Genomic DNA, 18,205 nt, shown 5'->3' on the forward strand with positions numbered 1-18,205 from the left:
TCTATAAGGGAATAAGGTGGTCCAGACTTAGAAACTCAATGTGTTAAGTAAATATTTACTCTGATTCCACTCCAGGGAGGTAAAAGATTTTATTAACATATTTGTTGAGGTCATGGGGGCAAGGAAAAGCTTATGTTGTGCTTAAATGCCTGAGGGGCCTTTTTTTTTCTTTCTGCTAGTTAACAAAGGCCAGTATTTTTTTTTCTGCTGAAAAGAGCAAATATCTTGTTTTGTGGCCTTTACTTTCTTATTGTTCATTCACAAACTGCTTAATCTCAAACCAGAGCTTTAAAAAGCTGCTTTATTTTTTCCCTTTGTTTGGAAAATCTCTTCTTAGATATCCCTTATGAGATTTGTTTCCAAGCTTTGTTCTTGTACTTTTCTTCTGGTTTACTGTGGGCCGTTATCAGCTGTTTGCACTTTGTTTTGTCTTCATCGCTGAAAAGAAAAACCGTCCATTAAGAGTCAGGATTTGAAGTGTTCAGCTTCATTCCTGGAGTCCAGTCCGCAGTTTGGCTCTGATTACTGTACCAGGCTGACCTCCAGCCCAGGGGAGGGTGCCTTGGCAGAAATCTGAGAATTCCTCGATCAGTGACTCCCTTTTTTGGATTTATGGAGTCTTTAGGTGGATTGCTTTGTGCTGAGCATGTTCCTGTTGGAAAGGAGGGAGGCTGGGCTGGGAGGAGGAGTTTGTGCCACGCACGTGTTTGCAGCCGACCGTGTTACCAGCTGCCGCCGCACCCTGCCCCCTGCCTTGAACCAGGCACCACCAAAGCCCTGACACATCACCCAACAGTCTCAGCGGTGCAAAAGCAAAGCTGCATAGTAACGTTAACCTTTTGTGGGTTGCTCCTGACTTGATTCGTTGCTCCTCTTGAAGATCTTTGCTATTGTTCTTAGAAATCAAATTTTTAAAGACTCAGCAGCCAAACAAGCAGCTTATTACATTGTGGAACAGAGTGACTGGGAAAGCTCTTTGTGCTGACGGTTAATTTCACATGTAAACACTTTCGTTTTGTTGCCAGCGAGATTTCCTTTTCCTTCTCTGCCTCCTTGAAATCTAGAAATAAAATTCCACAGCTGTCAGGTTCCCACATACTCATCAGCGGCCTCTCAAGATGGCTTCACCACGAGCACAGTGAATTGAAAGGGTTCTACTGGGAAAGTCGCCACGGCTTGTTTCAGACACGCATCTTTTGCCTGCCTGACAGGTGATGTTGGCAGGAACTATTGTGCTGTGATAGAAGGTGGACATGTTCTGTGCCCATCGTGGACCCGTGCACCCGAAGCAAAGCGAAGGCCTGGGGGCTTACACAGCTGTGAGGCGGCCTCATCATCCTCCCTGGCCCACAGTTGGCTCCCGACCCCCATTTCTACAGGTTAAGAACTTGTCAGGCCACGGAAAAGCCTAGAGTGTCAGCAGGGGTTGGAACACAGCAGCGCCCTCAGAGGCCCCGTCTCCTGTTGAGCGGGAGGGCGTTCGCAGCCGAGTGCGACGGGCGGGTGTGGGGACGGGTTCTCGGTCCTGGCCGCTGGTACCACAGCCACCTCCCCGTGTCCTGGCCGCTGGTACCGCAGCCGGCTCCTGCGTCTGCACGCACGCGTGTGCAGGAACCTAGGTGGCTCTGTGTTCCATTTAGTTCCCGAACCAGAACATTGCCAACTTAGGCACCAACTGACACTTGAACTCTGCTTTCCAGAATGGGCAGAGGTTACATACATTATCTGAATGGCCCAGTGTTCTGGATTTTTATTTTTGTCTTCTGGTTGCAGTGCGTTTCCTCAGCCATGTGCCCCGGCTCCAAACAGCTCTCGCAGGGTTAGGCAGATTGCTAAAACGAGGTCTCCAGAGAGAGAGCTCAGTGCATCATCTTCTGGCACCATCTAATCTTTGATGTAATGCTGTTCAGAGAAAATGATCCTTGTAACTCATTTATGGTTTCAGTTTACATTCTGCCCTCTCACATGGTCAGCAACACCTGGGAGCAGAGGAGCTTTCCAGGGAGATTCTTAGTAGCACCACTTCAAAGGGTACTGGCAGAAATGAAGTACATGTATATACGTTCTCCCTGTAACACAGTACCAGTTTTCATGACCTCCCAGCCAATGAGGCAGAAGAGAACATGTACACATGTACACACAATTTAATTGGCAGAGAGATTATGAAATAAGCCCCTTTGCTGTTCAAAGAATTAATTATGGAGGTTGGACACCTGCTGCCCTGCTCTGTCTTCCTAATTGCAGGGGGTGGCACCTGTCCTTGTTAAGTCATAAAAGGGCCATGTGTGTGCATTCCTTAAGCACACAGAACTCCACCAAGGATAGAAAATAATAAGTATGGTTGTTAAAAACCAAGCCATGCCGCCTGCATCTTCACGGCAGGTTTCTAAGAAGGTGTGTTAGCCAATTAAGCAAGCAGCATATACGTATGTGATGTGTTTAGGCTCTGAGTAAAGTCATGGCCGTGCCTTTGGGGATCATTCTCCTTCAACAGTCTCTTCAAAGATCTCTTGATAAAGACAGTAAATGAACAGAGAAAAATACAAATTCATTTCATTTCATTTAGTTCCCAAACCAGAGGGTTTGCCAACTGAGGCACCTACAGACACTCTGCTTTCCAGAGGAAAAAGTACAGGTAGAAACAGGTAATAAACAGATACAATTCAAATTTTACAAGCAGCATAAAAGTGACAGGAAACTTGTCAATTCGTTTGATTCTGTGTGGACCACACCACTGGAAAACATTCTGCAAGTTTTTAAATGAAAAGCTTAGGAGAGATTTCAAAAAAGAATTTCAGTGATAATCTAGTTTGCATGGTTTTAGGACCTTGCAGGAGTGGCCTCTGATTTCCCTGACATTTTATTTTTCTAATTTGGATACCAAGTTATAATTATTAGCAAGCTAATTACCTTATGGGCTAAAAAAATGAAGTTATTTTTCATAATCCATTATCCAGAGAGTAAAACAAGCCAAGAAAGAAAGAAACAAAGAAAGAGACTTAAAAAGGTAAAACCATGAGCATTTCATTCTCAGCTTGTATGATAAACCATTGAAACTTAAATACCCAACCATCACATACATGGAAAAGAATCAGTAACAAATAGCACATTTTCACCATAAAACTGTATTTAAATATATAGTGGATTTAAATATATTTGATAAAAGCAGAAAATTGGTTTTACCTAAGAGCTACTCATGAATATCATGATTAGCATGCTTAAGCCAGTGTGGTTCATTTTGTCAGTTCCATTGTTTTTAAACCTAGTTGTCAGTGAGATAATGCAGCACTGTAAAAAAAAGATTCATTAACTAATATATTCAGTGACAAGCATAAATCCTTAGCCTTTCCCAGAATTCAAGCAAAACCTTTGCACGTTCTCCAATTTAAAACACTAACAGTTTCTTTCCCCCTGTATTTTCTCAAACACTTATGTTTTCTTCATTGTTGAGGATATAGCTTGTTTCTGTGATTCCTAACTTCTGGAAGAACAGTATTCCAGGGAGTTCTGAGGATTTTACTTGAACAAGAGCAAACAATTATTTTATATATGGAAGACAGTTTTAAAAGAATATGTATCTTCTTGTTAAAAGAACACTGTCTTCTACTGTGAAGATTAAGGCAAACTTTGGTTTGCTTGTTGAATAGAACAGTAATGTTGAGGTATTGCCACGTGTATTCTCTGGAACACTTACATTTCGGAGACGCTCATCACCACCACCGACAGAGTACTCAGTGAAGTTTAAAAAAGAAAGTTTAGTTGGTCTTCATGGAAAACAAACTTGAATCCAGAAAACGGAACGAATTCAAGTTGAAGCCATGTGGCCACCTTTAGAGCACCAATTGGCTAGTACCAAAATGAATGAACAAGTTTAGGGTCCAAGCAAGAACAGATGGACTTTAGGAAGAAAAATCAACTTCTCCCTGTTTTCTGACCTATATACGATCAGTACTCAAAAAACCCAATCCTAGGGCCACTGGCAGCTCCTGATATTTCAAACTTAGGTAAAAGATAGGGTACAGCAGCCTGCGGGGCCGCACTGGTGCTCCCGCTCTGATGGCCACTGAGCGGCAGCGAGACCTCCTGGCCATAGGGTCCTTTCCCGCAGGTAGCTCATTGCACCCCGACCCTCAACCCGCTGTCTGCCTTGGCTTGCATCTGGTAGCCATCACGTGCCCTCCCAGATCTGCTCACCGCCACCCCCTTTTCCTCTCTTGACAGCACTGCTGGATGGTTTGCTGAATGTTGGTTTGGGGTTTTTTTTTAGTCTGTTGATACATGTTCCAACAGCTATTATATTTGACATAACCTATACATTTCTTTTCCTTTTTTTTAAATTGCCCCTAAAGCACACTATTCATCTGCTAGGGCTGTCACAACAAAGTACCACTGATTAGGTGGCTTAAACAGCAGAACTTTGTTTTCTCACCATTCTGGAGTCTTGAACTCTGAAGTCAAGGTGTCAGCAGGGTTGGTTTCCTCTGAGGCTCTTTCCTTGGCTTGTAGATGGACCTCTTCTCCCTGTGTCCTCACATGGCCTTTCCTCTGTGTGTCTGTCCTCCTTTCCTCCTTATAAAGACACTAGTCATACTGGGTTAGGGCCTCTCCTAATGACCTAATTTTAACTTAATTACGTCTTTAAAGACCCCATCTCCAAATATAAGCACATTCTAACTGCAGATTAAGATTCTGACATGTGAATTTTGTGTGTGGGGAATGTACCATTTAACCCATAGAGCACACTTTTATAAAATGATCTTTTGTGCTCCTGTATTTCTCGTGATCCCTAGAACTGAGCAGTGTCCACACACGGCAGGTGCCTCCCACACTTGCGGCGAATGCACGCGTGGACAAAGGTATTCTGAGGTGTTGGAGAGCAAGGGTGATGGTTGTAGATCTTTTAAGTCCTGCATTTTAGAGTCTCAAAACACCACGGGGTAAGAGAGAACAAAGCTGGAATAGAGGTAGTATATATTTCCAATAATCTACCAACTTTTTCCAAATCCAAAAAAAAAAAAAGTTTAAACATCCCCTTCAGATGCTGTATCCAGGGATATGCTGAGTTCTTAGAGACCAACCAAGCAAGTTTTAAGAGTAACTGAGGTGCCTCTATCCCTGCCATTTTTGGCTTCAAGTTCTGCTTCTGAAGGAGAATGGAAGAATTTACCACAAGGCCAAAGTGACATTTTTATTTTTCCTAAAGTATACAATGATTACTTGATGATTCAAACACTAAAAAATGCCTAATTAGAAGTGCCCTTGGTCAGTTTGTGGCTAAATTATTATGTTTCAAAGAACAAATTTGGGTTAGGGGAAGTTTCTTTAGTTGTGGGTTTTGCTATCAGACACCCATGTTCCTGAGTTCTTTGGCAAAAAAAAAAAAAAAAAAAAAAAAAATCATTGACTTTTTCTTAAAAAAAAAAAAAAGTTCTTGAAAAAACAAATTGTAAGAATAAGTATAATGATTTCTGAGGCTATTTTTCCCTGAAGATTGGACTTGGGTGGCTTTTGTAGTGATGCTTTGAACCTGAAAGTTAATGCGAGAGCAGTCTCATTTTGTTAACATAGACTACCACAGAAGCACAGACACAATGTTTCCTTGATGTTACTTCTCATTGTGTCAGGAGCCTAAGTCTTTCCATGTATTTTTATCATTTCCGTTTACAATAGAACTTTATTTCTTGCTAATATGTGTAATATTTAAAATTTGCAGTGAAAGTCTGCTTTTAAAGGTGGTAATGTAGAAATGTACTTCTATTAAGTGAATCTGTAGTTGATCCCAACTGGGAGCTCCTTAAATTAAGCACAAAGTAGGATTTTATATGCTGTGACTTTGTTTGAAGCCTTAAAAAAAGCTTGCATATTTTAGATGGCAATTTTGTTTTCTTCCCCCATTCCCAGTTAAAGGGAACGTCAGGGGTGACTTGTTTGTCCCAAACAAGGCAGATGGTGGAATTCTCCCAGAAGGATCTGGGCAGAGGAGGGGAGAGCTGAAGGAGGTTCAGGTTGGGGGAACCACGAGGCCCAGAAGGCAGACCCAGTCTGAAGTCAGACTTCCGTTCTTGCCGGATGAGCTCTCAAATATGTAAGATATACATGTGTGTGGGGTGTGTGGACTGCTGTAATTTTGAAAGAGGTGGTAGGCAGTTTGCATTCTGGGGTGATTTGAGGGCATTGGCACAGTGGGAAGTTGAGAATCTGGAAATCTGGTTTAAGTCCTATTCTATACTCACTGTGTGGCTTTGGACAAGTGGGTGACCTTTCTGAGTTTCTGTTTTCTTATCTCTGAAATGTTAAGACCTAAGTTTATTGTCAGGATATATTTGGGGAATATATGCAAACTGCTTTGTAACATGGGATTTGCCGTAATGATAGTTACTATTAGACTATCCCGAAGAATCAACACAGCCATCCACATTTCCTAGCTCAGGCCCCCTGACCAGGTGGACTGACCACTGCCAGTGAAGACACTGCAGTTAGCCCAGTGACTAGGCTACCACATCTGTGGCTTCCAGAAACAAAAATGACATTAAGCCTGTTTGTTAGCCTATTACTAAGATGTGATTCTTCATATTATTTATTGAATGTGAGGCTTATTTGGGGCATTTAGTGAATCAGATCTGGAGGGAATCTTACCTAATTTCCTCCCCTTCCTTCAAGCAGGGCTGTATCAAATGTGAATTAACTCTGGCAGATGGTTGTTAGATTCTGTTTCTAAATTTCTTAAAGGAGATTTCACAGTTTTCCTCTCTAAATTCTTTCAGTAATTTGACAATTCTTATGCCAAGTCCCTTTCTTATAGCTGACCTAAATCCATGTTATAATTTAATTCCTAACCCCCTACTCCTGTCTTGCCTGGTGATGGAGAACAGCTGGTCAGCAACCTTCTTATGCTAATAACCCTTTGTATATTTAAAGAAGAATTACTCAATTCCACTCAGGCTCTCTACCTTGTCCCACATGCCCCCACCCCCAGATTCATCAGCTGGTATTCTCTGAATCATTCATGGCAATGCTGCCCATCTCCCTGCCTCTCTCTGACACTTTGCTACTTTCAGGCAGTGAGCAGTGTGTTGCCAGTGGCCACATGGACCTGGGGAGAATGCATGTTGCTTGTTCCTGTCCTCCTCATGTTTTGTGCATAATGTTGAGCCTTTTAATCAATTATTGGAATAACCCCTAACGGAGTTTTATGGGTATGTGGCACATTTATCTCATAAACATGGAGTTTTGCAAGTATACTTACCATAGGTTGTTTGAAAGTTAGGCCTCCCCAGTGCCTTAGTTTGCTCAGCGAGTCATTTCAGGAGGTTGCCACTTAGCGTGCTGAAGATAACACTGATTGACATCTTCGCTCTGCTGGACTTACTCTTAGAAGGCACTGAGCCAGAACTCTCCTGAGTGCAGTGTACGTTTGGATGCACCCTAACAGTCTGGAAGAGGTGAAGGGCTCTCCCAGTGCTCTAGGTTGTAATCAGGAAAGAAGTGACATTGAGGATTGAGCTCATGAAGTTGATCCCGTGTGGTTTCAGAGTCGATGCTGTTTTTAATCTGAATGTGTGTGCTTTTATGTCTCTGTAGGTTTATTACCCAGAGCTCTCTGTCTGGGTCAGTCAAGAACCATTTCCAAATAAGGAAATGGAGGGGAGGCTTCCTAAGGTAAGATCCCTAACTACCATTTTGTTAAAAATGTTTTTTAATTTAGAGGCAACTAAAAAAAAAAATCAGTTATTTCTTTTTTATTTTCATATCCATTTAATCTACAGTAAGACTCTATTACCATGATACTGTTATGACCTTGGAAATAAGATATACTACATATATACTACAGAGATACATAGATATATATAGATATCCTAAAGCCCTATGACTCTTAACGTTCACATTATCTTCCTTTCTTGACAAGTCCAAAGCAGATATTCATTTAAGAATCATGGAATCAATTTATCAAATACACATTTTACAGGTTTTTACTCTGTTCGATTCTTGGGTAGATAAACTCAAGTATGATGATTAAGCTAGAAGATATCTTAAAAGTATAAAATGATGACACTTTTGTCTGGTAATAGTGCCTCAATGTCTGATGAAATTACCCAAATAACAAAACAGAACATAAACTATTATTTTTCTTTCTTCTAATTTCTAGGCCTAAAAGTATTTTCTACAAATATGCTTTCTTTGTTCTGACATCTTAGGTGTGATAATTCTGTACATTAAGAAAATTTGTCAGATTTACATTTTGGATTCTAGCACCATTTCCAACAACACCAGCACTTACCAGTTTTTAGGGTAGATACCTTTGGACTTGCCTGTTAAGGTAAATATCAATTTGACCTTAAGGAGGAGGACTGTACTTTTTACCATTGAGCTGTTGATTTTGCAATTAAGGAGGAAAAATAAAGTGCACTGAAAGTAATATTTCCATTCAGAAGTTTCATAAGTGTAATTGACATGTGGTGAGGCTTTCCCAGCTCTTATGGACATTTTAATGTTTGAGAAACTCTACTTACACTAAATGGTTTCAGCAGTTCCCTATCTTTTACTGACAGGCAGAATTTGAAGAGATTGTGTCAACTGGCGTTTGCACTAAGTGAAAACAATTCTAAATCACTTTTAATCTTCCAGAGAATTTCTGAAGCTCCAGGTTGAAACCAGTGTTAGTAAAGTAGGTGAACAAAAGGATCTGGCCTTGCCAGAGCTACACGTGTGCCGTCTTGTAGAGCAGGGGTGGAGGTGGCCTCGTGTATGGGAGCTTTACTCAAAACACACGCACACCCCCCACCCCAACACCAATCCACCACCAGCCACCACTACCCTACCATACCAGCACCTCACCCCCCACCACTACTCTTACCATACCAGCACCCAACCACCACTCCAGCACCCCCCCACTATCACTCCAGCAGCACCCCCCCCCCCCAGCAGCAGTATAACTCTAGACATTCTTTACTGGGAAGCTCGAGGCACGATTCGTCCGAGCAGTTGACGGTAAGACATCATAATGGAAGGGGTAACGGAGAGTATAGTGTTTTCATTATTTCTGCCCCATGCACCCATTCAGAAGTCCTCTCTTTGATACTGGTGACATCAACCAGAGTGGCAAGACTAGGCAAGTTCTTCAATGAGGTCACCAGTGCCTCCCTTTTTCTTAGAAGGCCAACCCCAGGACCTAGGCCTTACCTCCACTGAGGCATGCTCCACAGGGTTGGCACAATGGATCCTGAAATTCAGGTCTTCTGTTAATTTAAATTCTTTCCTCTCTCCATATGTGAATAATCCTTTAAGCATAATAATACATTTGTCCTTCCCGGCAGTTTTCCTTGTGGAAAAGCATATCTCTGTATAATCAAGAAAAATAATCTTGACTTATGGTGTCCAAGGCACATTATTGAGAAACTGGGGGACTCATACACCATCAGTTCTCGGCAGAGAGGGCCATGCAACCTGAGGTAGATTAACTACAGAAGGATCCAGGAGAACCGGTCTGTGGGAACACTGGACACATCTGCTCCTGCTCCTTCAGTCTTCTAGAATGCTCAAGAGCCTCAGTCCTCTGGGAGCTGTTAGGTGCTACATGATGGAGGAAGACAGATTAGTTTTGCCTGAATTCTTATAAGGCCTTACTTGTGGAGAAATAAGACTACATAGTGTCCCATCTTCAAAAACCTTCTCCCCTTGCTATAGAGGCCTACAGTTCTTTCAGTGAGGGGCAGACTATCTTCTTTTATCAAAAACTGAGGGACAGGAAGTAAGGACTGAAGTCTAGTAAATTCCGGCCTCCAAAGGGAAGATGTGTAGAACTTTTTCTGGCTTGTCGGACTGGGGCCCCTCAGGGGGCTTTAGTAGCATAGCTGTCTGCGTACCACTGCTGCCTTGCCCTTGTCCAGTTACTTGGGCGTCTCACATACAGAAAATAAAGGGCAGGACGGACAAGGACTATTTTTGTCTCTTTTAATCGCCGTAGCTTTAAAATCTGAGTGTTCAAGCCACAGTAGGTACTCAGAACATGAACGATAAATGAAGACACAAATGCTTGGGGGGGGTGGTCTCAAAACAGAAGAAAATAGTACAAATGATAAATTCAAATCTGAAATAATCTCCTTCACATTTTTCCCCCTGGAAATACCTCTCCCCAAATTACCCAGAATCCCCCCCAATCTTCATTTGGTTTTGTTGTGTATTTTCCATGGAGGGAATGGGTTAGTAATACGGAGACTTAACCCAGAGACTGACTATATGTTCACTGCTGAACAGAGTAAGTGTGAACTGAAGTGAGCAGCTTTAAGGGCAGCCACATACAGACTGCAGCTGAGTGAAATCACACTTACGAAGTTTTGATTTTCCTTCCTGGCCTGTGATAATTAGCAGCCACTGAATTCTTCATTTGTCCAAAACCTAACTTTGTCGTATCTTGAACCGAGCTGAATGGCTGAGGGGAGAGGAGGAGCAAACAATTGAGAAGCACCAGGATTACAGTGAATTTCTTTTTTTAAATCTTGGGACTGTATGCCAAAATTTCAAGATTACAATTATTTGCACAACTGAAAAAGACTGCCCAATATAATGACTCTAGAAATTTATCTAGATCCTTAAGTATGTGTGAGTGATGAATGACATTTTAATTCAGTTTTCAGATTTGGTCCTATTGCTATTTAGGGATAGCAAACCAACTTCTAAATCATAATCTAAGACTGGAACATGAAAGTACTCACTAAGTGGATTTTTCTACACATCCTGAAAATGTATGCTCTCAAAGTCTGAGATTTTTAAACACAAAATTTAGGCATACCAGGTGTTTAACATTTAAAAAATACATACAGGAAATAAGACTTATTAAAGCCGAATTATCCATTACATTTAGTTCATCCTGGAGCTGCTGAAAACATTTATTCAGTTTCAAGTTGTTTGAAAGTTGAATTCTTAAAAAGAAATTCAAATGCAATAATTTATAGATCTCAAAGCAAGATTATTTAATCCAAGCGTTCATATCTAATCAAAATAGCTTATGGTAAATGTCCTATTGGAACATGTGATCTGAGCAAAAAGGAAAAAAAATCCTTTAAAACCATATTGGCTAATATGTCTGAGAAAACTCCAGCAATTAATGGTTTGGCTGGACAATAGTCAAATCACTATTTTCATATCCTATTGGGATATACAGGGTATTTGTGGTAGAGCTGAACAAATGGGCTTCTTGTCCACTTGCTCTTTGGTTATGATGGAGAGCTTCTCCCCATGGGTGCCTGATGGAGCATCAGTGCCAATGCACTTGAATTATTCTAGACAGAAACACAAACACCTCACTCACGTCAGGCTTGTGAGGATAGACTTAGTAGGCCAAACGAGGTGGATCTCACTATCTCCTGGCCTGGGTGTCACACTATCCTCCTCTTTCCTGCAAACACTCCCACCTTTGGTACCCACTTGTGGTTCTGATTATCAGGCCCACATGGACCGGGCCAGTTGTTCATAGGAATAAACCATACATACATTACCTTTGTACAAGCTGTGATCTCCTTTTAAATATTTTTATTATATATTGGAAAACAGGCAATTACCCACTTCTACCACAGCCACTGAATGCTTTAAAGAAAATGTATTAACACTCTTATGAGCACCTCTAACCCAGCCTCATGTGGGGCCCTGTCTCATACTAGAAACTGTCCTCAGAAACCTGACTCTGGGGAATGCTGCCTCCCACATGGCTGGGCACAGCCATTAGAGAAGCACTCGATTCTCCCGAAGCCAAGCCAGTGAGTGTTTAATTACTTCATGCCCCCACAGACCTAATATTTACATTCAGGGGAACTGTGTTTAATATGTAAACTCTGTTTGCAAAACATCTGGAGTTCAAGGATAAAAGGCGGGAGGGAGAAGCAAAAAATTTCAAATGGCTTCAGAAGCATGACTAAGTGTCTTTTGTGTGTGTGGGTCCACCTGCTTTTCAGGGAAGACTTCCTGTCCCAAAGGAAGTGAACCGCAAGAAGGATGAGCAGATTGAGGCCGCCTCCCTGACTCCACCTGGCAGCAGTGAACTCCACTCCCCAGGCATCGGTTACCTCCACTCTTTTTAATCGTCACACCTCCATCTGTATTACATATGGTGTATGGGTATTGATGAGGTCATGGTATCATATATGGGATTTTTTTCTGTGTAAATCATCAAGAAGAAACTATGGGACTCTGAGCCTTGCTTTAGAGAATTTACAGTGGACAAATAGGTATCATCAATCCAGTTTTTAATCATTCTGACTCAAGTGAAACCGCTCAGAATTTCACACTGTGAATCCACGTTTACAACCCTTACAGGTGGGCCTTCAGGCCTGGTTCTCGACAACGATGTCTTCCACAACTCAAACTCCCTCTGCTCTCACACAACCGGTCCACTCCTGTCTTTTCACTCACACAGCTCCCGACTGCTTCTCGCAGAGGCTGAGAGTCCCCCTTTTTTTTTTCATTTAGATGTAACAAGCCTAGTAGTTTATGTTCATCAATTGTCTGTATATCTATATTTTATCCATGTACTCTTTTGATGTATAGAAGTAGTTTGAAACTCATCGTTTCCTTGTGGTAAGTGACCGAGATGCTGCCACAGGACCTGAGACACTGATGAATGGTGCTATTTTGGACTTTCAACATGCTCCTTGGCGAGGTAGCTCTGATGGAGTTATATTTTATTTCCATGTTCTAAGAAGGTGTTGGTACTCTGTTTCCCTGAATGTTGTTCTCTAGACTGGATTGACTTGTTTTCCTCGTGTCTTCAGTGTGGCTTTCTTCTTCAGCGTTGTAGGTTGAGTGAACGCTACCAGAGAGAGTAAGAGACTCACGTCTCGCCGGCTGGCACTCACGGCCATGCAGTCCCTGTAGCGGGAGCAATCACAAAACTGTAATTTACTTACCAAATCTCTTCTTTCCGGTAGCCTCGCCTGCCTAGCTTACAGAAAGAAAAGCAATAATTTGACAGGCGTTTTTAGGTGTCTCTTTTGGTTCTTTTTGTTTGAAAGAATATTTGGGGGAAAAAAAGGGCAAACGTTTCAAATAAACGCCCTGTGGGGAAAAAAAATCCAAAAAAAAACCCACACCTGGCATCTGAATAGGAATCTGAAAATTACACCTTTCCCAAATATTAAGTTGGAAAAAAAAAAAGTATAAAATTAAAAAAATAAAAGGCAGAGCACTCTTGTCAGTTTTGATAAGCAAGGTGTAGACTTTACATTTTTGTCCTTGCTCCCAATGAAATGGATAAACAAAAATAAAACCAGACAATACCATCTACTCATGGATTGTTGTTGTGTTAGCCAGTCTGAAAGCCCACCTTAATTTTTATATGACTGTCTTAGCTCTTCCTTTGCCGGGGCAGGCTGTGCTCTGCTCTGTTCCGCTTCTGACTGTTAGCACCGATGATGCATGCACTGCCCTCTTCCTTCTCTCTCGCTCCCCCATTGGCCTGAGTTTCTTGTGCATTTCCCTGCTCCCTCCTTTGTTAGGATAGGTATATCAGCTGTGTAAATAGAGCAAGAAAACAGTATTCTGCATCTGTGGCATTTACGTAGGGTTGCAGTTGTGCACTGCTGAAAATGCAGGCTTTTGTAGCAATGTGATCTTTACTGATGCACTCACAACAAGTACCCAGTGTATTTTAGCTATTTTAGTAGTATTTGTTCAATAAATATGCAAGCTGTAAGGTAACTGGCTTGGCTCGTCATTGCAGAGGAGGCCTACTTTTGAATGCTTTCACTGGTTCTTGTTCGTTTGCATGTTCTCAGGGCCCCCAAGGTAGACAGAAGGGCAGATATGGAAAGAGAGAGAATCAGCTCTTTCACGCATGTTCCCTTCTAAAGGTTCCACCGGATCAGGGGCTGGGCAGTGGCTTGTTGGGACCATTTTGCAGAGCTGCCTCTGGATACAAAAGAGAATTCAACCAAGACCCTTTTAATTCCACCGCAAAACTCATTCTTTCTTACTCCTTGCCGTTAAGACCTGCTCTGTGGCATTCTTTATCCGAAGGATACCTAGACCTCACTTCTTCACGGAATATCTGCACTTATACACAGACAAAAGTCTTCCGCTTGGAGGAAGATAAAAATGTGAGACAGGATTTTAAGTCATTAATTCATATGTCCCCAGGTACCTGGGACCTAGGCACACGATGAGATGGCATCACCAGAACCTTCTGGAGGTCTCCCGTGACCCCACAACCCAGAAATCCAGGGGGGGTGATCCTCTCCCCGTTCATGAGAAATGCAGCTGCTCCCTCCTCCTCCACGATGACGTTCAACTTCACCCGGCTTACCACAAGCTGAAGTGGCTTGCTGGGTCCGGATACTTCAGTTTCACGTGACCAGAGGCCAAGGCACAGGCCTCTGAAATAAAGGTCAGAAAGGAAGGAAAGGAGCGCCAAACTGGGTGCTCAGCTTCTGGAAAGTGGGGGTCAGATGCTGAGAAATCCTGAGTGTCGACACGTGTGTCGGGAGGGACGTTTATGCTGGGGAGTTACTTTTAAAGTTCATGCACATCTCAGAGTTTGGTTAGTAACCTATTTAACCTCAACTTTTATTAATAAAAAGGAGCCTTAGAGCAGAAGTAAATCCCAGCTGTCCACCACATACTCGGAATTTGTTTAATCTGAAAGAAAATTCTTTAAAAGGAGCTACCACTACTTTTTTGGGTAATGCCATCCAGAGGTTAATATTTCTGAATGTAAGAGAAGTCCTCCTTAAACTTAATTACCTTTCGTCTTAGAAACAGTCGCCATTTTCCTCACCCAACAGCCTCCCATTCCCTGTATGCTTTCACAGCTGGGAGGCGATGCGTCTTGTCTTCGTGCCATTGCTACGTGGGAAAGCAAGCAGGGATGAAGCCAGGCCATAGAGGTGGTATGGCCTACGTCGCTTTATTGCTTTATCTGTTGCCACAGAACACATTGCAGCCACACCATGCATCCTGAAACAAGACACTTTTCTTATCCCACAGATTCTATTCTATTCAGGAGCCGGTTAGCTGGTGCTTCTGGCTCAGGATCTCGTGAGCTTGCTGTCCAGAAGTCAGCAAGCTGCAGTCATCTGAAAGCTGGACCAGGGCTGGAGAATCTGCCATTGGCAGGAGAACTCCATTCCCCTTCTCATGGGCCTCTCCACAAGGCTACTTAAGTGTCCTCATGACCTCTGGCTTCCCCTTGAGCAAGTAATTCGAGAGCTGGGAGTGAGCCACAATGCCTGTGACCTATTCTCAGAAGTCACTACCATCCATCATATTCTATTCATTAGAAGTAAGTCACTAAATATAGCCCACACTCACGGGGAGGGAATTAAGCTCTACCTCCTAAAGGGAAGAATACTGAAGAATTTATGGCCACATTTTAAAACCAGCACACCATCTGAAGTTAAAGCACTCAGGGTAATTGTCAGCCAGGGGCTGAAAGAGAGAAGGGTTGAAATAGAATCATAGCTACTTCTTTCAGTGAAGAGGTTTTTACAGTCTTTATAGTTCCAGAGTGAAGGTCCAGCTTTCCAGATTGAAGGTGTATAAGGACAGCATCCAGGAGCTGTAATACTGGGGTTGCATACCTTCCATTTATTAAGAGAAGTGCTGTTAGCCCCGAAAGGAAAATTTAAAGAATGTCTTGGGAACTTTAAAAACAGGAAAGCTAGAATAAATATTGTCTAAAGTTCTATTCAACTCAGTGGACTTTGGTCTGCTGATGACAATTCCCTCAGCCTCCATGAAGCTTGAAATATTCACTGCAGTTTAAACTTGTGGGGCCCAGCTATGACTCGCTAAGCTATGGATTCAAGAGGTTAAGAACTGCTGAGGCCAGGTAAGAACTTGAAGTGCCAGCTGGAGTCCGTGTGGGGGACACAAACTCTGATTAGGAGCTGCGTCGTTCTCTCAGCAGACAAAAACAACACCCTGTGGCCTTTGGGCAGAGATTGCTAACCAACAACCATGGATCAGAGAGGACCTGTATTGCCTAAGTGTTTTATAAAAATCTTGATTTAATTGCCGACATTTACAAATGGGAAGATCTCATGTGAAAAATGCAGGTTTTTGTCTTCCCTTGAACTCTGGAAGACCTGGCAACAGAGGGGCTGGAGCTGAGTCGGGCCTCCACCTTGGGTGAGGCATGACACCCCCCCCCCCCCCCAACGATCCAGTGCTCATAGCCTCTCATTTTCTTGTACCCTGCCTGCCTCTGCTGGCTTGTGGGTTTGCAGCACTCATCCTCGGGTTTCAGGCTGTGGGGACGCGCTTATTCACCAGCGGACGGCCAGGGGACCTTGTGAGACCTTGTTGTGTGGCATGCAGGTCTGTGAACACCGGACTGGGAACAGGCTTCTCATCACCGTGCCCCGAACAGGGGCGGCGGCAGCTCCCAGCTCCGTCTGCATCCCCAGACCCTCTTTTAAACTCTTCGATGGCCCCTCCCTCAGGGACTGACCCCAAGGTACAAAAATCTTGCACTGCATCAGGTCAGGCTAGATAAAGGTCTGAAAAGCTCATGATTTTTAAACTAGGGTATGTGTGCTTCAGGGCGTGTGAAGTCTTTCCAAGGAGTGCATGCTCATGGGTGCTTTTAAAGGAACCGATTTCCAGATCCCCTGAACATATCCTACTCTTTCCCAAAATGCATCTCCTGAGAATGAATCTGTATATTAGTCCCTGCCCCACATTATAAACACAAAGATAGAAGTCTCACCCATCCCTATTCTTATTGTGACACACTGCCCTTAATATGACCCCAAACTCCCAGATGTGGCAAAGAGAGGGAAAACTTCCTTTAATGGAACCTTTATGGTCCTTTGAAGGTTCCTTTAATCAGAAATCCACAGAACTTTGGGCTTTCCCTTCTGAAACACATGTTAAAAGTGCTATGTTAGAAAACACAGAAAAAAGGTGTCTGGACTCATATACGGCTTTTTAGAATTCAGGTATACATGGTAGTGGAGTGCCAGAAATAATAATTTTTACTGAATACCTTTTCCTCTTCCACCTCCTTACTCGTGCCAAAGAACGCCCTGCTCTTGAGGGAGAGTCCTGAGAGAACGAAGCACAGAGAACATCAGAGACAATGGATACGACAAACGGCCTCTTCGTGCGCTCGCACACGATTATTTTCTACAATTCTCCATCCTCATCCCTAGGAATTACTGGGAAGAAATGCAGCTTAGAGCAACTACAACAACATAGGTTTGCAATGGTGACTTTTGTACATATAATCAGAATACCAATTTTTACAAGATGAGATGGATAAACTCCAAGGATAAACTTCCCTGTGCATTTTCAGATTCGATGTGCATTAGTCAATACAGTTGTCAAAACTGGTTGTATCAAACCAGAGCATGAAATAATTATTTCAGTTATAGTCAATTCTCTTCACATGCTACCTTATTTAATGTTTAATATCTTTTTCATAATAAAAAAATTATACGCTGCCAGACTGATTAGCAGCCTAGGACCTTTCCATATTATTAGCAGTATTTCTGATTTTTACACTGGTTCTTATTCTTTCCAAAGCCAGTCAGCAGTATATAATATACCATGTTTACCAGAGATATACTATGCTTTTGATCATTCTTCTTATTTTATATAAAAAAGAGTCTATTATCTTATTTTTATAACTTAAACATGGAATTATATTACATCTATATCATTTTAATTTTTTATTGTTCTAGTGATCAGTTTTACAAGATACGCTTTTAATCTTCATTGATTTTTATAATCCTCAAAACAGCTAAGTGAATTGAAAAATGAAGCCAAAGTTTTTTCTGACAGAAAGTATATCTGATTTGGCCACTTGGCTTGGCAGTGAAGACTGGCTCTGCCAATGAGGTTTGTGATAGACATTTTCTATAAATGACCTGTATCCGCAGCTCCAAAGTAATAGTAAATAAGTTAAATAAGCGTTTGTTTTTAAAAATGGAATAAGAGGGTGCCGGGGGGCTCAGTCTGTTAAGCGTCTGACTTTGGCTCAACTCATGATCTCAGGGTCCTGGGATCAAGCCCCTTTTGCACTCAAAGCAAAAGGTCAAAGTATTTTATCAAAAGGTGTTGTTTTGGCAAAACCGTAATGAAATGAATAATGTATCCGTTTCTCCTATCATTCCTGAAGACACAGAATTGTAAAAGGTGAGTCACTGTGAAAGTGTTACAGCATAAAAACAATGGTAAGTCTTAGCAGAGCTCTTCTGGTATAGCTCCCATAAAC

At 42.3% G+C, this 18,205-nt stretch overlaps 1 protein-coding gene across 1 annotated transcript in view; it reads left to right on the forward strand.

The window, feature by feature from the left end:
• The window catches only part of LOC123779304 (uncharacterized NREP), a 33,465-nt gene extending 19,776 nt beyond the window's left edge, over positions 1-13,689 (forward strand). Inside the window, exons 6-8 of the mRNA XM_087861913.1 lie at positions 7,582-7,659; positions 11,658-11,753; positions 11,949-13,689. Coding sequence (XP_087718039.1) covers positions 7,582-7,659; positions 11,658-11,753; positions 11,949-11,976 — 202 coding nt within the window. The 3' untranslated portion in view covers positions 11,977-13,689. The remainder of the gene's footprint in view (positions 1-7,581; positions 7,660-11,657; positions 11,754-11,948) is intronic.
• Positions 13,690-18,205: the final 4,516 nt, after the last annotated feature.

Source organism: Ursus americanus, chromosome 5, assembly GCF_024610735.1.
Source record: "Ursus americanus isolate L20-20 chromosome 5, mUrsAme1.1.p, whole genome shotgun sequence".
NCBI classification, from domain to species: domain Eukaryota; kingdom Metazoa; phylum Chordata; class Mammalia; order Carnivora; family Ursidae; genus Ursus; species Ursus americanus.